The sequence below is a fragment of the Cygnus atratus genome, chromosome 2 (genome assembly GCF_013377495.2).
Source record: "Cygnus atratus isolate AKBS03 ecotype Queensland, Australia chromosome 2, CAtr_DNAZoo_HiC_assembly, whole genome shotgun sequence".
NCBI classification, from domain to species: Eukaryota; Metazoa; Chordata; class Aves; order Anseriformes; family Anatidae; genus Cygnus; species Cygnus atratus.
In genome coordinates, this window is record NC_066363.1 from 1,934,507 (window position 1) to 1,955,554 (window position 21,048).

General features: G+C 45.1%; 3 protein-coding genes across 13 annotated transcripts in view; 2 read left to right on the forward strand and 1 right to left on the reverse strand.

Moving 5' to 3' along the window:
• Positions 1 to 1,323, forward strand: part of ALS2CL (ALS2 C-terminal like) — a 44,480-nt gene extending 43,157 nt beyond the window's left edge. For all 4 annotated transcript variants that reach the window (XM_035554539.2, XM_035554540.2, XM_050709317.1 and 1 more), the window contains exon 26: positions 1 to 1,323. In XM_035554539.2, coding sequence (XP_035410432.1) covers positions 1 to 72 — 72 coding nt within the window. In that variant the 3' untranslated portion in view covers positions 73 to 1,323.
• Positions 1,180 to 9,597, reverse strand: JMJD4 (jumonji domain containing 4). Of its 4 annotated transcripts, none has more exons than XM_035554543.2 (7): positions 9,481 to 9,596; positions 8,334 to 8,895; positions 7,533 to 7,698; positions 6,292 to 6,417; positions 5,326 to 5,593; positions 4,450 to 4,596; positions 1,180 to 3,613 (listed from the first exon to the last, which is right to left on the reverse strand). In XM_035554543.2, the coding sequence occupies exons 2-7, from the start codon at positions 8,596 to 8,598 to the stop codon at positions 3,302 to 3,304; spliced, it is 1,284 nt and encodes a 427-aa protein (XP_035410436.1). In that variant the 5' UTR covers positions 8,599 to 8,895; positions 9,481 to 9,596; the 3' UTR covers positions 1,180 to 3,301. The 4 variants fall into 4 exon arrangements, with proteins under 4 accessions (XP_035410436.1, XP_035410437.1, XP_035410440.1 ...); XM_035554544.2 differs by lacking the exon at positions 9,481 to 9,596 and adding an exon at positions 9,287 to 9,352; XM_035554547.2 differs by lacking the exon at positions 6,292 to 6,417 and having other exon boundaries at positions 9,481 to 9,597.
• SNAP47 (synaptosome associated protein 47) overlaps positions 9,110 to 21,048 on the forward strand; it is a 27,843-nt gene continuing 15,904 nt past the window's right edge. For 2 of the 5 annotated variants that reach the window (XM_035554541.2, XM_035554542.2), the window contains exons 1-2: positions 10,929 to 11,062; positions 16,083 to 16,638. In XM_035554541.2, the coding sequence (XP_035410434.1) occupies positions 16,142 to 16,638 (497 nt within the window). In that variant the 5' untranslated portion in view covers positions 10,929 to 11,062; positions 16,083 to 16,141. Of the gene's footprint in view, positions 9,201 to 9,631; positions 9,686 to 10,928; positions 11,063 to 16,082; positions 16,639 to 21,048 lie in introns of those variants that run through there. The other 3 variants (XM_050709319.1, XM_050709321.1, XM_050709318.1) reach the window with 3 other exon arrangements.

Sequence of the window (21,048 nt, forward strand, 5' to 3'; positions counted from 1 at the left end):
TCTTGCTACGAGCACATACAGAGAATGAGGCTCCACCAAAGAGAGAACTGCCACCTGAGCCACAGCTCCTGAGCCCCAGGACCAGAAGGGAGCCTCCTCCCTGCCATGCTTTGTTGACCAAGCGCTGTTGAATGAAGAAGCCATTGAGTTGCTGCGGCTCCAGCTGGGAGCTTCCAGCTAGGAAGGGAAAGATGGTTATTTTTCAGAGGCTTTCTCTTTGGCTTTTCTCTTAGACTAGCTACGACAGTAAAGCACAGACACGCAGATGGCTGTGGGCTGAAAGCCTTCGATACACAACCTCAGCTTGTGTTGGGGAATCTCTGTGGAAAGTGGCCAAGGTTTCTTTTTGCCCTATAGATTTATTTCACTTTCCTAAAAATGGCAATCTGACTCTTTCCCTCGAAACCCTTTTTAACTGTTCTCTCAGTTGCTGTGTTTGTTTTGCACTGGTGAACTGACATAAGGGAGAAGAGGTCATTTTGTAGAAAGTGGTCGAATGAAGCCTGGAGAGACATTTTGGTGGGACTATTTTTGGATGGTAGAAATGTGGCATGGACAAGAGACATCTCTGCACTCCTAAACAACTTGTGCCTCGAGTGAGGTGGCTTTTCCTGTATCCCTAAGATCTTTCTATTCCTCTTCCTCCCTATGCCAAACTCAGTACCTCTTCATTGCACTGTAAAGCTGCTATTGACTAACTTCCTTAAGATAATTGTGTATTTATACTCTGCAGACTCCTATCAAATCTCAGGGATGTGACACTTGCACCTTGAACATGCTGGTGCCGCGTTGTCATTCTGCGGGGGTTTGTGTGTGCCCAATAAAAAGGTGACAGATCTCCAATCCTGGGGAGAAAACACACAAAAACACATGGCCTTGTGCACTGACAGAGCTGCAAAAACACTGATTTTTTTCCGAGGTGCACAGCCTTGTGCTGACAGACCACCCACTGACACCAGTGAGGGGTACAAATCAGATTAAAATTGGGCTGGTTTTTATTCTGCCTTTAAAAAAGGCAAATGGATATTTGGTATGCTGTTGCTATCAGATGAAAATACTAATGTGTGTATATTAGAGCAAAAGCTCTTTTGAACTAGATTTTAACCTGCTGTTTTTTTATAGTTTGACTTTTAAATTGTCCAGGTCTGTGACTTCAGGAAAACAAAACTCAACAGACTGTTTCCTCCTGTTTGTCATAACTATTATGCTTTAATAAATAGTACACTGGTTACAATGGTTAATATATTGGTATGAGAGTATCCTAATGTATGTTTTACAGTAACTGTATTTAAATAAATAAAGTTGTTTCATTTTTAAGAGAGATTCCAGGTTTGTATACTTATTTCAACCTTGTTGCTGTTTTCAGACTCTTGTGAGAATTTCCTTTCCTTTAACTTTACAAAATACATGGCTTGCTTGCTGACTTTCACGGGAATGGAAGAATTTGAAATACAAGATACCTAATGTAATTATAAGAGACTGAACCAATAAAGCCAACCTTTGTGCTACTTTTCCCTGCAGAAATGTGGATGAAGTCTGCTGGACAGCACAGTGCCTAAACTGATACTGGGTTCTCAGCGTAAAAGTTAGACTTGCATTGACATGAAATGAAAAGTATTGTTCACCTAAGCAAGCCCTTTAAGCGCCCATGGAATTCACTGCAATTTTATAAAGTGGTCGGTGCCAATACCAGTTAACACAGCATGCAGTGAGACTGGGGAATACAAAACCAAACACGTGCTTTCCTACCAGCACCCTGATTATCACCTTTAAAGCATTGTTTCTTGTCTCTGTGAAATCTCACCTTATTCTTGTAAGGAAGAAAAGCTCCAGCTGCCTACATTTGAGAATGTAAACAACCATAAGTGACAGCTGTGAACTTTTAATTTCAGAGTTGCTTAGAACTGGCACTTTTTCAGTCCAAAGAAATACCCTGCCAGAAGGATGAATCACAGAGATGTAGTCACAGCTGTTTAAAAACAATAACAAAGTATTTTCTCCATACTGTGTTCTTCCATGCTCTAGGTATTGATTTTATTTTCAGGTACCATTTCCTACTCAAAATGCTTAACTTCTACTACAAAATAGCACATGCAGAATGCATGCATGTACAAACTCCACAGGATTATCTAGAAAACGTTGAGATTTTTTCAGCCTATTGATGACTCCTACTATTGCACTGTCTAAACATAAGTTTATTAGTTGCTCTTACTGGTCAACTCTGGTTAAAAATTCAGGAAGTTCTTGACCAGGAATTCAAGTGAGCCCTAAAAGGGCAACTAAGGTAACAGTGTGCAGCCATTTGTGCTTCTAGGCTTTCTTGGCAACCAGTAAAAGCAAGAGAGATGCTGCACTGGAAATGCTCTTTAGCCTGAGGGTAGCATATAGGTTGCAAATTGTGCTCTGTAACCATGCAGTAGTGCTATCTGGAGTGTTAAAAGCATGGCTTTTTTTCTTAGGAGATAATATTAGGCTACTTGCTAGCTTCCCTGATTAATCAAGTCTCTACTTGATGAAATACTGTGCCTTGAAATAGTGTGTAGAAATGAGAGAGTATATTCAAACTTCTTTTGAGCTTGGGTGGATCGCACGATTAAATTATTAGTGGTAGATTTGCTAGCAGGACATCTTCCTGGTATGTTAAAATTAGTCCTGCAGGCCCTGCAGCAGAACGAAGGCTGGTTCTACCTGAGGCTTTCAGCTTTAGAGAGACACCAGTGTGTAAGAAACTAGTACAGTCAGCTCTTCCACAGCCAGGCTGCAGCTGTGGAGCCAGCTCAGGCTTAAAGGGGAGCTAACTAACTGGGGTCCTCTAACATTAAGAAGCCCAAGCGACACCTGGAGGCAGGGCAGGTCTTAAAATAATTTCACTGTGACCATTCAAAGCAGAGCTTAACTGCTGGAGTCTGCAGTGCAGGTTAGTTCTCAGTATGCTGTGCTTTCAGAAGCAGAGGGAACATGGTGCAGACCACTGCAGTCTCAGTGTTCAGCCCTGTCAGACTGAAGCTTGCTCCACAATTTCTGTTCCTCTTCCAGCAGGGCTCAATTTATCAGACTCTACAATAATAACATGATTTTTTTTTCCCATTATCTTTTTTTTTTCCCCCTAGTTATTCTAGATGCTTAACTGCTGTCAGTTTAAAAAAGTTCTCAGTCATCTCATGAATGTACTCTCTCCCCACTCTATATTAAGGCTCTTTGGACTTAAACTGCAACAGCTATTACACAGGGAGGAGTCATTCTTCTACAAACACCCATTTTGCAAAAGGTTCATTTTACAAAGAACTGAATAAATAGGAAGTTAGAGTAGCGCTGTATCTATTGCTGCTTTCAAGTGGTGGAGCAATGCCTCCGGAGGTGGAGAAAGTGACGTCAGGTCTAGTTTCTTGAAATCTTCATTAGCACTCAATGATGTTAACACCTTCACAGTCCTCTTTAAATCAAACACTGCATGGAGCATGCCCAAGGTGGAAATGGCAGCTTTTGGAGTGTTTTTTGCTGAAGCTTCATCATCGAGGCCATTTTCCAAGATAGAAATCCTGTTCTCTGCAATAACTTTGAGGAAGTTGTAGAACTCCTTGTAGTCTATACCCGTACAAGATTTCATGATCAGCTATGGGGAAAAAGAAAACAGCACTGAAATGGAAGCAACTCTTTTGTTTACAGTAAGAATTACAGACTTATCTATCCAGAATCATAAGCAACCTTTTTTTTTTGTGGTTTCCTGATGGCACTAAAATTCCTTACCTGATTTGAAACTTCACTAGCCCCAAAACAACATGCTGTTTCTTTTAGCTACTAAATGGCTGTGGGTTTTGAAACTATTCTTGGAGGGTATCAATCTAGCAGCATTAACAACCTCCAGAAATAAACTTTACACCTGCTTCACGCTTAAGGTTTTGGGAACATACAAGATAGATACAACACTGCTCACTAATTTTGCCTTCTGAAGGCATCATATCTGCAAACACAGAAGCCTCCTGCCACCTTGACCTTAATTTTACTTGTTTTGGATTCACTGTTCAATCGCGAATGATATTCGAACCAGTTCTCCTGTGTGACAGTCTCTAAGTTCTGCTGTTTAAATGAAAAAGCACTTACATGTTACAAAAGGGAAAGTAAATACTATGTAAAGGTTTGATCCCGACACCAATGCTAACCTTGGTAGTTGAAGAACAGTTGACGCATTAATTTTTTAGACAACATCCTAACCTCCTTGACACAGGAAATATGCACTGACACAACCCTTTCCCTATCTTACTAAAGTAATACTTAACTTCCTGAGAAATGAAGTTGTCATAAGTTCCTACTTCGTTAGGAATCATGTACTAATTCCAGGTATGAGCTTAAGGGCTTGTGTGTCTTAGAGCTCTAATAAGGTGGCACGATAAAACCACCAAATACATGACCCTCTAATAGAGTCGGACAGCTGGAAACGTGTTATTATACCTGACATTGCAAGTGCCAATCATCCATAGGGTCCTTCCACTCATTGATTTCCCGCTGGACAGCTGCTAATTCATCCTGCAGGAAGCACCACATTATAGCTACGTTGCAGCCGTTCACCCAGTTGTGGTTAATGGAGATGGTATCCTCCTGAAGGAAGAGGTTAAATGGTTATTAATCTCTACCTAGGACAGTGTGAGAGGACAGCTGTAATATCACCGATACTGCAAAACATAAAATCATATCCTTCAGCAAAGGAAATGCTTCTTTGGCACCAATACCACCACTGTGCTGAAAAACTGTCTATGTCTAATTTCCCTAAACAACCAAATCTTGTTTCGCTTTTTAAATTGGCAAATGTCTCTAGCTCCTCTGTCTGAGCATTCCTTTTCTGGAGGCGAAGATGCAGGGTGGGAGGAACAAGGCTGTTAATTTTGGCTTGTAATCATGACAACAAATTTGTCAGCATTTTCCAATAGTCAACTGCAATTCACAGTTATAAATGAAGATTAACAGCCTCAGCATAAATCGCTCTCACCCAGTATCCTATTTCGCAGTGACTCATAGCATCTAATAAAGAAGAGCACAAGAAATGAGGGTGCAGACAGCTTCTTCCAATTCTGCTCATTCCCATCTCCTAGCAGTCAATGACCCAGGGAGCTTCTGAGTTCAAGGTTAGTGTTAGCCATCATCTTGAGCAACCACTGAAAGACTTTCTCCCCCGTGAATCTCTCTAAACTTTTTCGTAGCCCAGTTAGACTTTTAGCATCCACAAAATGCTGTGGCAATAGAAGTTTGGTCCAATTCAAGCCTACAGTTTATCACTCTGTGTTATGAAAAGGTTATCTTACCAGGTTATCTTACCATCAGTTATCTTACCAGGTTGTAAACTTGATGGTGCCATCCACTGGGGATGAAGACTATCTCCCCTGCTTCCTGCACGATTTCTACAGGGGGTTGGCTTTGGTTGTAGCGAGGGTAAACACTCTTGTCCTGAAGACCAGGTGCAGTGACATCGAAGGGCAAGTTGCCGTGGCGGTCTTTCAGGTAGTCCTCCTGACCTGGTGGGTAGAGCAGCCATTTCTTCCTCCCACATATATTGGCTGACCAGCTATAGGAACGGAAGACATCAGCATGGAATGGAGTCCTGTGGGGCAAATCAGAGGCTTGAGTAAAGACAGTACCTAAAATATGCACAATGAATTCATGTCTGCAAGAGTCAAGCACACAGAAGGCAGCCTTTACTATGCAAGCCTGATCCCAAACTGTCAGCCTCTTCATTTACTTCTGTTTTAGTATTCAGAGACCATTGTATCTGCACAGTATTGCAGCGTTTTATATCCTCTGTGCTTCTCTATCAGTTAATTTTTAATCTGCTCTATAAGCTCTTCAACAGCAGGAGATTCTGTGGCGTGAACTGCCGAGAATACTGTAAATGCAAATTTATCACCAAGGCTTAACTTAATTTTTCACCTGCAAAATATCTGACCAGCTCATCAGCGCCCCTCTGAGGCTTCTGTTGGCTCTGCAAGTCACAAGAGGCTGATGGTCCCCATGGCTTTTCTGCTCTAAAACCTTTCATAAACCAGCTGACACTTCTTACAGATTCTGTGTAAACTATTTAGGGCTTTTTACAGTGCAAAAGGACCTCAGCTGACTGCATAAGGACACTTCACAGCCAGAAAAAAATCAGCTGCTCAAGAAACAAGACTGCTGGGTTCACTGTTGCACTGCCTGAAAGTGCACGATATCCTGAAATACAATGTGATAATCCCTGTAAATCTTAAAAATTCCTTGTAAATCTTAAAAAAGTATGTAAAAATGACAGAAGCCAAGCTGTCTTACCATGAACCTTTAGGTCCCATGTAGACAAACCGGTAGTCGTCCACAGCTATAGCATCCCAGTACTCATTCAGCCAGTCGGATGAGAAATACACGGGCGTTGTATAAACATCTTGCTCTGGGAAAGCTCTTAAAAATAATGTGTTGGACATAGGTCTCAGAAAAATGCAGCACTGTTCCTTCTACCTCAGTTCCCCAAACCTAGAAGCAGAGACCAATCAGATCTCTAGCAGGCCATTAGTACCTTGCTTCCATCTCCTTTGTACCATTCACAACTCCAGGCTGCATTCAAAATGCACGCAACAGTGCTTTTCTGTCTCCCAAGAAAGCTGGGAAGCTTCACTGTTATTTAGGAGACTCCTCCTCATTATGGCAAAGACAGTTCCTAATAAACACACTAATTTTAGCTGAGATGCCTGCAAAGCCAGTTGTCCAACTGGATGACAGATCGGGGGTGTAAGGGTTAGGAGGGAAGCCAGGCTGTGGGATTTGACAAATGTGTGGCCTCTTCCCACAGTATATACTACCTGTTTCCTATCGAGGCCACACGTGCAGACTTTCTGCAGCAAGCTACAGTACTGATGTCTGTAAAAGCAAACAAACTGGGAGGTAGAGACTGACTAATTTCCTCTATTATAAGTCACTGGCACATTCAAAAGTGAAAACAAGAACTGAAAACAAGAAAGCTGGATTAGAAGCTGGATACATTTAAGGAAGAAGAGATTTGGGTGAAAAGACATAAAAGTCCTAGCCAGACACGGTTGAATGGACAATTCAAGCACCTCACAAGCAGCAGGCTGAAGAAAGAAAGCCTGCACAGGCTGAAGAGAACTTTAATGACTGGGAAAGTTAGCAAAGAAAATGGATGCTAAAGGATCATAGCTCATATGAAAGAGGAGAGAATGCTCACTGAATTAAGCACCATTAGAAATGTCTCCCAGTCAACAGTCAAATGCAAGCCAAATGTTACAGTCACCTGGTTCCCACAGTCATGTAAAACAAAGATGAAAAAGCAAGTGCTGAAGAGTGGGAGCCTCTTCAGGAAACAGTGAGCTGTTAAAGAATCTCACTGCATGTAGTACACCAAGAACAGTGTGGCACAGGACTGATATTTCAGTGGGCAGGTGCTAACAAACAGCAGTGCCAGCATTTAAACTCTCGAGCGTTAAAAAGACAAGTGTGAAGGCTTCCTGGCAGCTCCCTGCTGTGCGTGGCATGCAGGGGTTTGCACAGTGCTCTCTTACCTGCCCAGGTGCCAGTCCTTTAGGTAAAGGCACCCTCGGGATGAGCGGTAGTCATTTTTAATGTACTCTTTCCAGTAATTTATGTACTCCTTGAAGGGGAGCTGCTCCTTTGGGTTCGAATTGTACTCCTTGACATCACAGTTGGCAACAGGTACTATAGCGTCTCCTGAAATATAAACTCTTTGAGCTCATGTGGGAACAGAGTAACTTGTGCTGAAACTGAACTCCTTTAATGTTATCCACTGCGGCAGCCTCTAATGTCTGGGCACTATCATGCTAAGCACAGTCCAAATCCATAAAGCAACAATCACTTGCCCAGCTCTCACTCCTGACACCACCGTTCTAGGCAAACATAATCCAGACCAGAAGTTATTTACTTAAGGTGACCTGCAGTTTCTTTTTAACAACCTACATTAAGAATTGTGAATCGATACTTATTAAATATAATAATTATTTACAAACTAAAGTCTTGCACCAAGATTTTTCACTGCAAATATTTTCTCCTTGCCTATTCAATAAGTGTCCGGCTGCTCCTGCGGTTATAGTCAATCAGGTATATAAAATGGTACGGTTAAATTATACAGCACTTTTTATTTTACTTCATTAAGGACACAAATTCAAGACTGGAATCTGACTGCAACAAAAAGTATGAATACGTATAGAAAACAGATGCATTAACTCAGAAAAGAGTCAGGAGAATTTCTTCGGTTTGGCTAGTGGTTCAATTTCTAGACAAATAAAACAAAGTATGCTGCCATTTAGCATATGTTTAAATTAGGTATTAAAAATGCCATGACTTACCAAACTTCTGCAGCAGATGATCAAAATCAGGCTTTCCATCCCACGTAACCCAATTTCTCCTGCTGCCCCAGCCATCAGTAAATTTTGCTGAGAAAATACAGGGGTGGTTGGGAATCAGGTAATCGCGGAAAAAGTCTGAGTACGTGAACGATTCTACTTTATCAATAAAGTCAACGTGTCCCGCGGGGAGGCAGAACGCGCTCTGAGACGAACTGCTGTAATCACGAAAAAAGGCGGTGGAGCAGGCAAATGTTGCCCTGTCCATGCAGGCTGGAGGCTCTTCCTGGCTTGGCCAAGGCAGCGAGGACCGGATACTCCCCCGTTACATGCCTTGATCCTCTAAGTCTGTGAAAACTCACAGGAAAACATGAACGCTCAGAGGTAAAACAGGGTGTTGTGCAAGAGCACCCCACCACACCGGGCTAATTAGGGTCTTCCATGCTTTGTAACATTTAACACTGGTGGGTTCCTGATGTTATGTGGCAAAGATGCTGTTTTCCTGTCACGTTCTTGCCTGAGCAACCCCGCTCTCTGGGGGCAGTCGGCGAGGGCTGGCTCCTTCCTAAAACAGCAGAAGAATTGATTTCAGTGGGGATCCCTTTTACACAAATTGTTGTGTGGGGGGAAGCAAACCACCCCCAAACACTCGGGGCCACAGCAGACAGCTGCAGACTGTGTTGGAGAGGGGGTTCCTTTGTGAAAAGGGAGGATCCGAAACGCGGCAACCACCTCCCCCCCCCAGCCCACCCTCCTCAGCCCCTCCTCAGCGGGCCGGGGAGCTCCCAGAGTCGAAAAGAAACGAAGAGACGGCTAGGAGCAGAGAATGAAAGCGGGGTGGCCGCGCCCAGGGCGGGGAGAACTGGCACGGTACGGGAAAAGGCTTCAGGAGAGGGGACGCTGAAGGGATTGAAGGACAGCAGGGCGATGAGGAAGAGCAAGGGGCTGGGAGAGACCTGGGGGATTAGGGAGAGGCACGGCCGCCATTTTGGCGCCGCCATTTTGAGCCTCCCCCCCCCAGCTCCACGGGGAGCACCCGGACGCCATAGGGCGACGCACATATCGCCCCCCTGTAAGGTTCGCGGCCCGTCCGTGAGGCGGATGGGTCCCGAGGGAGCCGGGGGGACACCGGGAGGCCGCCGCTACTCACCGCCACTCACCGCCGCCTCCCTCGGGGCCGCACGGCGGGGCGAGCGGCGGTGGGAGGCGGAACCTCCCCGCGTCACCTCCCGGAACGCCGGCGTTAGGGCAGCGGGGCCGGGGGGGAGCGTGAGGAGGGGGCTCTGCGCTCAGCCAATGGGAGCGGGCGGCGGGCGCAGGCGCGGAGCGGCGCTGCGGGGCCGGGAGGGAGGGAGGTGGGTGCGGGGAGGGGGCACTGTGGGGGGGGCTCCGGGGGGACTGGGGGAGATTTGGGGAAATTTCGGGGAAATCTGGGGGAAGGAGGCTGGGGAGAGGGTGAAGGTTGCGGGGGGTTGGTGTTGGGGTGAGGGAGGGGAGCTGGCCTGGGGGGTGTTTTGGGGTGTCGGGGGGGTTGGGGGGGGAGAGGTGGCCCCGGCTCTACGGAGGTGGGGCTGGGGGGCGGCGAGCGGGGCTGAGCACAGCTGAGGTAACGGCCCGGGAGGAGGTGGGGTGCTGTGGGGTCGGGGACGGGCTGTTAGGAGGTTAGGGATAGCAGGGGGTGTTTGGGGGGGGGGGGGTTAGGGACAGCAGGGGGTGTTTGGGGGGGGGGTTAGGGACAGCAGGGGGTGTTTGGGGGGGGGGTTAGGGACAGCAGGGGGTGTTTGGGGGGGGTTAGGGACAGCAGGGGGTGTTTGGGGGGTTAGGTGTAGCAGGTGATGGCATTGAGTTTGGGGTGAGGAGGTGGAAAGGGGATTTATGCTGGGAGAAGGGAAGGACATGGTTTTGGCGGAAGGGGGGGTGCCAGTGTGGGGTGAGCCTTGGGGGTGGTAGTGGGGAAGGAGAAGGGAGCAAGTTGGGGGGGGAGGGCGGGGATGGGACAGAGAAGGGTTTGCCACACATGGGGCAGGGACCCTGAGGGGCAGCCAGGCTTGGGAAGTGGAGATGTGGCCGTGTTTTGGGTTGGAGAGGGTGAGACAGGATTGGGATTGGAGGGAAAGCTGGTAGGTGTTAATCTGGGGGGGGGGGGCGGTATAGGGGCTGGTGTGCGTTCAAGGGAGCGAACTGTGGCTGTCCTGTAGTTAAATAGGTGTGGGAGGGTTTGGGGGGACTTAGGGCTTCTTCAGAGATCCCCTTTGTATCAGAAATGGCGTGCGGTCAGAATGTCTTTCCCGTGGAAGAATGGAAACATTGATGTGGTTGCCCTCAGTGTGGATGCTCCTTCTCAGTAGGGGTCTGTTGGTCTCTTGAGGTGGGAGGAGACCAATCTCGGGTAGCACAGAGCTGCCACCAGTCTTTGCCCATTGCATTTCTTGGAGGGTCACTTGGAAGTACTTTGTCTTGTGGCATCGCTTGGAGAATCAGAGTTAGGAGCCTGGTGGGTCAGTGTGTTAGACCTTTAGTTAAAAAAGAGGAGTTGCTGCTGGATAGATCTTGTAAACGTTCTTCTTATGAGGGTTGTTGGGCTCACAGGGCTGTTAAAAACTCATGGTTTGCCAGATGGTGCCGTGTGGGAATAAACTGTCAAAGATGCTGACCCTATGGAAACCTTCTCCATGAAGGAGGACAGAGAAGAAACAAAGTGTGTTAGAAACAAGTGCAGTAACGTTCTGCAGGTAATCGGCAAGTGCAGGTGAGGGGGATCTCTGAGTTTTGGAGGCTCTGAGGCAGCCACCTTGTGAAGGGGTGAGCTGGCAGTGTCTTCTCGCAATGTATGTAGCATCTCCTCGCAGCTGGGGCAATTAGTAATGCTTACGTTTCATTAGGTGATCTCAAAGCACCTCACAAGAGAGGGTGAGTCACCTTCTTTTTGTAGAACCAGCCACTGAGATGTGTTGCGTAAAGAACGTGCACGATGTTGTGGTGAGACTGTCAGAAATACAATCCACGTTTCTTTGCTGCTAAGCCTAGTTCTCGCTGGCTGTTGTGCTGCTTTGTCAAGGAGACAAATGTTGGGTTGTCCTTCCTCCCCCAAAAAAGCTGGTTTGCAGAGTAGAGCAGAACGTGAATCGTTTGTTGATGTTGGGGAGCCCGGGCTGGGTGAGACTGCCTGTGTTATCTGCGGTGTGGACAAAAATGTAGGCAAAATGAAGGAATTCGTTGAGAAATCATTTTAGGTGGCTCCTCGTATTCCTCTGCAGGCACAGCAAGCAGTTCAAGCACTGTAACCCTTATGAACCTGTTCCTGGCTGTATTTACAAGTAATTTAAAGCCGTTTGTTTGTTTCCTGCAATCTGAGTCATTTTCATGGTAATATAAATGACTTACATCTGTTCATTGTTGCTTTTCTGGGTGGGAATACTGGAAGGTGTCTTTTGAGGCTTTTGTTTCAGTGTGTTTTACAGAGCTGGGAATACCACGTCTTGTCGCTAAGGAGTTTCTGGACCTATTTTAGAAGGAATAGAATGGGGAGCAGCAAAATGCTGAATCTCAAGTATAATGAGGTGTCCTCCGTGTAGGTGCAAGCTAATCAGAGGGAAGCAGAGGCCAAGTGTTCTTCGTAAAAGGGAAGATGCTGCTAGTAGAGACCGAAAAGAAGTTTCCCTAATACTGGCTCAAGAAAGTGGAGTTACAAAAACAATAGGATAATGGTATTTTTTGGTAGCTCAGAAAACATGGTCACAGGTCAGTACCCATTGGAGAGATAAAAGGCACAGTGTGAGTGTCACAGGTAAAGCACAGACCTGATGCCTTTTTCCGGCTAAATTCAGGTGCTCGTGACCATTTCTTTGTGTTAAACACTTGAGGAATTTTACTAGTGTTAAAAGCAGGCTCCTTGAAGTTTTGTGTTAAATTATAGTACGCTGTTGAAAGCTCTTAAACAGTAGCTGTGTTCTGTACCGTTGATGTCTCGTGTTTTTGTCACTGAATAAAATCATTCTTACGTTGCATAAGTGAAGTGCATGTTTAAATGTTTTTGTCTTGGGGGGGAGGTCTTGCAGATCCAATGCAAGTTAAACCATTATATTGAGGAAAAATGTGCTGGAACAGTGAAGGGGCTTGATTACCAAACAGGTTCTTGCTCGGGCATTTTGCCCTCGGGCACAGAAAGAAGCTGACTGTCAGGCCAAGCCCGTGAGCTCTCAGGTGAGTCAAAAGCCATATGACCCAGGGCATGCACACGTATAACTGCACGGGTCAAGTGACTGCTTCGTTTCTTCCCTTGGGCTGAGACAGCTTTTTTTACTCTCTTAGATCCAGGGGTAATCATACCTCCTCTGTTGATTATATGCTGCTGGTTTTTTGGCGTTTCTGGTAGCGGGCATAGCAGGATTTTTGCTTTAGCTCCGTTTTTGTTTTCACCTGCTCTCCTGGACTTTGAAGAGAAATACACAGGGGGGAAAAAAATCTATGTAGAGATGGATGGTTCTGTACAGATGGCAGCTCCCACGAGGCTGCCTGAGAGTTCTGCGTCTACAGATAAAGGTAAGGAGCCTGTGGTATGGGTAAGGAGCATGTTAGTATGGCACAGTTGTGGGACGGCATCAGTTGCTGATATTTCTACGTCTGTATCTGGTAATGAGCAGGCTCGAGAGAAAATGCTGTCTGTACAGGGCGGTTTGTGAATTCTTAGCCTATGAAAAGAGGTTCTAGGCTGCGATTTTACAGAAGTTTAAGGGTTGCTTGCTTGTTTACCATTTCTCCTTGCCTCCATAGTGTGTTTGTGCCTCTTTTAGGGTGGCTGTTACTGGTAGCAAGGTCTGGGAGTTGTTTTTCAGATGGCATTTTGTTCCTCTGTGCCTGTCCCAGCAGTGAGCATTGAGCAACCTGCGTTCGCTTCCAGGTTTCCCTTGTGATCCTCTGCAGAACTTGTAATCTTTCAGTGTCTCCGTTTCACCATTATTTATAAAATAACACCTCAGGGAAACAGCTTGTGAGCAGCATGTGGCTATTTCGGAGATTTTGCTGAAAGAGGTGTAAGCAGCAAACAGTTGCATGCTGATGTGGTAGGGGTGGTGTCAGGGTTGGTCCCGAACATGATGCACTCTTGATAGCCTGGGAGGCTGCTGATTTTTTGTTTTACACTGGGTCTGATGGGACCTCCTTCAGTGCCTTTGCAGTATGTGTAGGGTATGAGGAGTTGTAATACGAGATGTTTGTTTTGATTTATTTTTTGTTTGTTATCGTATCACTTTTCCTGGTAGTTCTGAGAGAGATCTTTCTCTCAAATACTCTGTGTGACTGTGCATGCGTCTCAAATACTCTGTGTACACGTCTTAAAGCATGCTAAATGGGTGGCAATTTAAAACCTTTGAGTACGGAATGTGAGGGAGGGAGACGATAATACCTCTCGAAGTGTTTTTATAGAAGGAAAACATCAGTGTCGAAACCTAGGCAGCTTCAAGCGGTTAAACCTCTAGATTTGTAATTCCTAATTAACAAAGCTCTAACACCATGATTTAGTTTTACCTGGTGCTGATTTCAATACTAACATAACGTAGGTTTTTTCAATTCAATTTATGGCTGTTCTGGAGCCCTGCTCCTGATGGGTGGTTCTTTGTAGTCAGGTTTGGCTGATCGTTCAGGTATTTTTCTTTTCTGTTTCTTTGTGAATGACTTTGTTGTTGTTGTTCTGTATTGCAGAAAGAATAATCTTTAAATAGAAATTACGATCGTTGGCTGCTCACAAAGCCCAGCCTTGGAGGGAAAGAAAAGCTCTTCATGAGATCTGTTCGATCAAACCTCACTGCATTAGAGGAGTTACCTTCTTTCCTAGATGGAAGAATTGAGGCCAGAGGTTTTAGCTTTTCCTCCAAATTACGGAATTATTCAGTAAACAATCGATACAGAAACTGTATTTCTTAAAAACTTGTCATTGATTTCTGGCTGTAGCTACTTCTCTAAATCAATTTTCTGTGGACTTTTTCTCACTGTTTGGCTCACATCACAGCAAGAAGTCTTGTCGCTTGCTAGGATTGTAGTTTTATTAGTCCTGAACAGATCGAGCATTTTCATTGTAAGCCACAGCCAGTTTGTAAGCTTATGTCTGAATTCCGCATAGATTTTTTTTTCCATATGCCTTGATGAAACTCATTGCCATGGAAATAAGGTTTGAAAAGGAAGGATTTTGGGGAATATGGCATTGCAGTGAGTAAACCCTACCTCAGTAATAGCAAAGTCTTAAACTGGAACTGGGCTTAGAGTGAGGAAGCTCTATTTAAGGGTTATTAATGAGGCAGCGGCCTGAAAATGTGAGCAGATTTCAAGGGTGTGCTGCAGGAGCTCATACCAGTACTACTTGAGAAAAAGGTCTGATGGTTTTTGTTTGCGTTAGGATTTCTTCACCTTTTTAAGGGGCACAGATCATAACAAAATCAGAAGGTGTAATGAGTCTCAGTATCAATCTGACTGGGGCTTTTGTGGTAGAGGTTTAACTTTTCATTTATTGTGCCGCGTAAGTACCTGAACACCTTGTGATAATGCTGTGGCACTAATCTGCAAATTAATGCTGCAATGCATCAAAGGTCTTGCAGATGATGAGTAAGCGAGTAATTAAATCACTAATTACTTATTACTAATCACCTTGCTCACCAGGAGTTAAGTTGTGGAAGGTAATTGCTCTGTAATGCTCCTGCTGAACACACTCTGGAGGAGGTACTGCAGGACACAGACTGGCCCTCTGGGTGTAAGAAATGGCTTTGGGAGTGGGGACGGAGGTGCAGGACCAGATGTCTCCTTGAATTTACCTTTCCAAACTTGAGATTGTTCTGGGGTAAGTAAGTCAGGCCTTGGGCGCGTGATGGCTCCATGTGTTCCTGTTGGAATCCCAGATGCTGGTGAGCATGCTCTGTGCTTGTACATCTCTTCCAGCAAGCTGTACACCTCTTCGTGTACCTTTATGGCATCTTTTTCATCCTGGCTTCCCTTTGGGTCCGTCAGGGCTTTCCCAGCAGCATCACTGGGTATTTCTGCTCCTTAATGATTGTGAGTTCTGGTCAGTGGTGATTTGTGGTTTCATTTGCGCTGTTGAATACGCAGGATGGACGTCCTGGGTGGTTTTGTTACATACCTGGATGTCGGTATATCGAAGGGAAAGGAGCAGTTCTTTAATGTGTGTGGTTTGGATACGTGCTGGTGACCTTGTGTTTTGGTACCTTCAGGACTTTCTTCAGGACGTGTTGGTCTGTGGGCAGTTGCTTAGATGATGAGGTGGGGAATAGAGAGCTCTTTACATGATTGCTTTCCAATAAAAAGGGGCATGCGAAAGACTTGAAAAAAGTTAGTGAGAACTTGGTATATTCCCGGTTTTGGTCGGTTCTCCTCTACACAAAGGCGTGGCCATAATCTAGTTACAAAGCACCTGCCGTGCAAGGAATGCTTAGAGCATCTCAGGTGTTAAATATCCAATGTGTTAACGCACGGGCAGTTGAAGTGGGTGCTGTTGTATATCGTGTACTAAACCATGATGAGATCGTTGTAAGAAGGGGAGGCAGCGCTGTTGTGGAGGGGACAGCAGTACTGACAGCCACCCTGTCAGGCAGGGTGAGTCTTTCTGAGGGAAACAGATGGTAACCAAATTTTGTAAAGCACCTGCAGGTATTTGCAAATCTGTCTTGTGTACGTATCTAGGAGGATACAGTGAAAGCACTGCCTCTTGTTAAGGATTGTTGCTTATTTTTTTTTCTCTCTCTCTAGTTTCTCCTTCTGGCTTTGAAAGCATTGCTCTTGTGGAGGAGGCTCTGAACGGCGAGCTGATGAACGAAGACATAAATATCCATAGCTGGCCTTGTTCCTACTACTTGGACACCAACAAACAATGGGTCTCTGGCAGGCTCTCGCTGACTCCTGTCGCGATCAAATTTACAGCTGACAAGACCGGGGAGCTGTTGGTCAACTTCCATCTTTCCAGCATCAGTGAGATCAAGAAGGAGTCTTCAAATTTAATCTTCAGCTCTCTGACCATCCTGGAGAAGAACACCAAGCACTGGTTCAGTTCCCTGCAGCCTAGCAGGAATGTGGTGTTCAACATCCTCGAGCACTTCTGGAGGGAGCAGTTGCTGTCGAGCCAAGGTGCGGGGGCAGAAGCAGCAGCCTTGCAGACAACGAAGGGAAAGGAGCTGACGGGGTTATTGACGGGATCGCAGAAACGGCTGGAGGACACCGCAAAAGTGCTGCATTACCAGGGCGAGCAGTTCGACAACATCATGAGGGGGCTCAACAAGATCGAAGGGGATATGGATGTAGCAGACAGGTACGGTACCGTGCCATCTCCTGAGCTAAGCAGTAGTTCTGGGATTGCGTACCTAGAATTTATGAGACATGCACAGATGTCTTTAGGAAACTGAGCTGTTGAATGGCAGCAAAAGTTCAAGCCCGTGATGGTCTTCATGGATCTAGTTCTTGTTGCACAGGAGGGATGGATACAGAAACATAGCATTTTTTTCTCCCTGGGGAATTTTTTTGTGTGTGTATGTACCTGTCCTCTGTCCTTCAGATAACTTCTCAAGCCCTTCTGAGTTTCAGCCACAATCGGCAGAAACGGTAGAGATCCCCAGAAGATGAATATCCTGTAAGTTTTGAGAAAATAGACTAGTTAGGGGAAGGGTGCAAATTAATGCCCCTGCTAACAGACATGTTATAGAATTCACATTTTTATTAATGAATTTATTAACTGGAATGTGCACAAATGAAAAATACTCAAAGTTTGATTCATTTTGCCAGGCGTGGACCAGCCTGCTTTGCTGCTCCACAGCAAACATAACCACAGCTCTGCTTTTCTGGCTCTTTTCAAAGGAAATGTTGGTTGCAGCAGGTGGGCTGCTGACTCGGAAACACTTTCTTAGAGTTATCAGGAGACAACCCCAAAATATTCTTTATTTTAGGTAGATTTTTACAACTACTTCTGTTCATACAAGTCAACATTCGAGGCTGCTTTTTGCATACAAAGTGTGTGTGGTTCAGGGCTTTGTATTTGCCCGTTTCACAAGAATTTGCTGCCCAGCAGTGAGAATTGGGTCTGCAGTGCAGATATATTCAGGGAAACGGCTGGAGAAACAGTGCTTTTTATGTGCATTGTAAAATCATACTGCTTTTAACATTGCGTAGAATACTTCCTGCCTTTAGGTCTAGGCAGTCAAAAATACATTTTTGAGGGGCCAAAGGGACTGTGCTTTGTAACGCCGAATAAACTGATGAGCTCTGGTGGCAGTGGGCTGATGAAAGACCTGGAGAGTAAGGTTGGGTAGGACAACACCAGACTGTTTGTGGCCATCTCAATTAGATACATAGGGGCTGATTTTTGAGAGCACTGGCTTAAATGATTCATTTAGGCAACAGAAGTTGATATGGAGAACATTTTTGATGAGTATCTTTAGCTGTCGCAGAACTCATTGTGGATAGTGAGTGGTTGGCATCTCAATCAGAGTATTATTTTGACTTTAATGATTACTATCCAAAGCGAATTACTCTCCTCTGTTTTGTGTGTTGCAAATTGGATTCAACAGCAGTCCAAAACAGCCAGGTTAAGAGTAGCAGTGTTATGTTTGAAGATAGGTAGCAATGAGTGCCTTTGTGGAAGCTCTGTCACCTGCAGAAAGAAACAAACGCAGTAAAGCTCAAACTAGCTGTTCTTGGAAGAAGCATCTGTTTTTAGAAGGCTATCATGTCTAAAAGAAAGTGTGGATTTCACAGTGATTGTGGTGATGTTCTCCGTGCCCTTTAATGAAAAGCCAAGATAACAGAAAGCTTCAGCAGTAGCTTTTAAAGTTTTGCAGCAATAAACAAAGAGCAGGAAAATAAATACCTGCTCGTTGTTTTTGGAAGAGGGTTTTGTTTGGGGTTAGGATGCACTGAGAGGTATTATTTGTCCTTACGGATCTGAAGAGCTAGATGCTTTGATTTGAAAATGAAAAAATAAAGACCTTGACCAAATGTTAGCTGAGATTCTATTTTATCTGTAGTGCGCAGAGCTTAGCCAGTTTGCTCACAGGCTGAAACACAGCCACTAGGCAAACTGTTTTGCTTGCTGTCTGCTTTTTAGGGAGTTCTAGCTCTTGTTTCTAACACAGTTTGTGTATGGAGTTTTTTTTTCCTAACGACATAGCAGATGGAGAGGAGCACCGACAAAGCCCACTTCGTTGTTACATGTTGGTTAATCCAGGCTATTAACATAGGTAAATACGCTGATGTCTCTTGTGTCTCCAATTCTTGTTTACTTTAGAAACTTGCTGAGAAATAACTACAGGGAAAATATAATTCAGGACCATTTGGCGTGTGCAGCAGATCTTGTGCAGGCAGACTGGTGAGCAAAGGGACGGGACTTCGGTGTGTTAATTCATGGTCGTGAGCGACAGCAGTGTGGTGGTGGTGCCTCTTCTAAAAAGAACCAGGCTCCTCTATCTATTTTCATGTGTTTAAAAGTTTTTGATTAACTTTATCTTGCCTGTACGTGTGGGCTTTTTTAGATTATTAAATCTGTTCTTGTATATGCCTGGGTATATACAGCTGCTTTCAGTGGAACCGTGTGCAGATAAGCAGGGCTGAGTCTGACATGCTAGCAGATGTTCAAAACCCCAAAATAAACAAAAAATCAGATTTACTGGCTCCTTTTAAATATATTACTATTCGAGGACAAGGTGCTCTGGTTGCAAACTTGCATTTGTATATGAGCACTGATCGTATAGTTTGTTGATACAGAGGGGTGACTCCTCCGTGGAAGGGCAGGGAACTTGGCTGGAGCTTTTGTTAGGGCTGCACAACCGAAAAATCTTGACTGTAAATCAGATGTTGCACAGCCAGGATGTCAGCCCCTTGGGAAAGAGGGGAGGGCGAAGGGAGAAAGTGTTTAAAAATGAAGGCTAAAAACCTATCACGAATAAGCTACTACAGTGTAAACAGAGCTTTAGGTTTGTCACACTGCAGCTGCTTTTCAGTAAGTGAAGGAACATGCTTTTTGTGATGAAGTGAACGCATACTGTGTTAGGGATTTAATGACTTTTCACGCGTTAAGACACAGGCATAAGCTGTCGTTGCCCTGAAGTCCCTTGTTGTAACACTTTTGTATGCCAGGAGGACAGAAAACCCACTTTGTGGGAGTGATACCAGGTCAGTTGTTGCTGTTTAGGTACAACAGGTGAGTTGAAGCGTGGCTCTTAATTTGGAAGATGCTGTGTGCTAGCATAGCTTAGAGTTTTTTTGCAGTTCTTCTCTATGCTGAACTTAAGTTGAACCTTATAATTTCAGGATTCAGCCCTAAATCTGTGTTACTGTTGTCCATTCAGAATCTGTTATTGTAGAACTTGGTTATGTCTCGTTTGGGTTGTCTTTTTTTTTCTTTTAAAGGAGTGTCACAGCAGTGTCAGAGGGCAGCAGAGGCTCCCAGACCCATTACTCATCTCGCATGCTATCTCCTAAATATCTGAGGTCTGGCTGTAGCTGGGAGTGTGCTCTTGGAACAATTCATTCTGCCTCCGTTGTCTGTGAATTCAGTGGTTTACTCCCAGTGTGACTTTTTCTGCTTTTCCCAGCAGATGGCTTTCTTTAAGTAGGTCTGTTCTGAAGCCGGTGCGTAGCTTTGATGGCTCGTAAACGAAGTGTTCAGTTAGAGCTTCCTTTTTCAGATTAGACTGTGTTTACAGCCAAATTAAACAGGATTTTAAAATTGCAAAGTCTTCTGCAGGACTGCTCTGATTCTCTCCTGGAAAATAAATCATTACAAAAAGTATCTTGCGAGCAGCCCTGCTGCGACGCGTATTTTATCAGGCAGTACCTTTCTAGAGCGAACTTAAAGCAAATTAAATACAGCTGGCTCTCCAAAATAGTAAGGAAGCAAAAATACTTTGTATTTCAGTTTGATAAGGCTGGCTTTTCTAGGCTTTATGTTGGTAAATAATCTTCTGTAACATCAGTAAGGTGGCAGTGTTTCATTCAGTGCATTATTACACACGGTTGGCGTCGTTAGAAGGTGAGGGGCAGGAGATGAGTGTTGTAGATGCTGACTCTAACATTTGCCCAGATGTGGAGAGGGATGCTGACAAGCAGGCAGCACAGCACATGGGAAATCAAAGCAAATCCACCACCTTTCGTTTTCAGTGGAAAGACTACGTGTGAGGCTTACGCCCGGTGAGATCTGTGATGTTGGTCCTGGGGAGAGGACCCCAAAAAAGGGGAACATGCTCTGGGGATAGAAAATACAACAGAAGGGTCGTGTCCAGCAGCTCCTTGACTCTTGTTTCTAGCTGTATGCAAAACCACATGCGTTGTCCTTCTTGCCTGCAGCTGTTGAGCCAGCCCTGGTGGGGAGGCAGACTCTGGGCAGCCTCCGCTGGGCATGTCAGCATGAACCTTGCACTCATCATGTTTTAACAGCGATGGGAACGAGGGCAAAGCAAAAGGTGGCCTCAGCCTATGGGGCTGAGCTAGGGAGGAGCAGAAAAAGGCAGCAGTAGCGATGCTCAAGTACAGAAATGCTGAGCTACAAGGCAGTGGTAGCTGAAGAACAAAGGGTGGTAAATTGGCATGAATAAACCCACTGAGATGTCAGATTGCTCGCATCCGAATGGTGAGATTCTGGGACTGCTTTCCAACGAGTTAGGAAACGAAGGAAAGCTGGTTTTTAAAATGGCTGGATCCTGGTGAGCTGTGTAAAGGATTGAGAAGCAGC

Coding starts and splice junctions, on each gene's coding strand:
- JMJD4 (XM_035554543.2), bottom strand. CDS start 8,598: ATGGACAGGGCAACATTTGCCTGCTCCACCGCCTTTTTTCGTGATTAC. Junction 5,594..6,291: donor ATGGGACCTAAAGGTTCATG/GTAAGACAGCTT, acceptor TTTGCCCCACAG/GACTCCATTCCATGCTGATG. Junction 3,614..4,449: donor ATTGGCACTTGCAATGTCAG/GTATAATAACAC, acceptor TTTTCCCCATAG/CTGATCATGAAATCTTGTAC.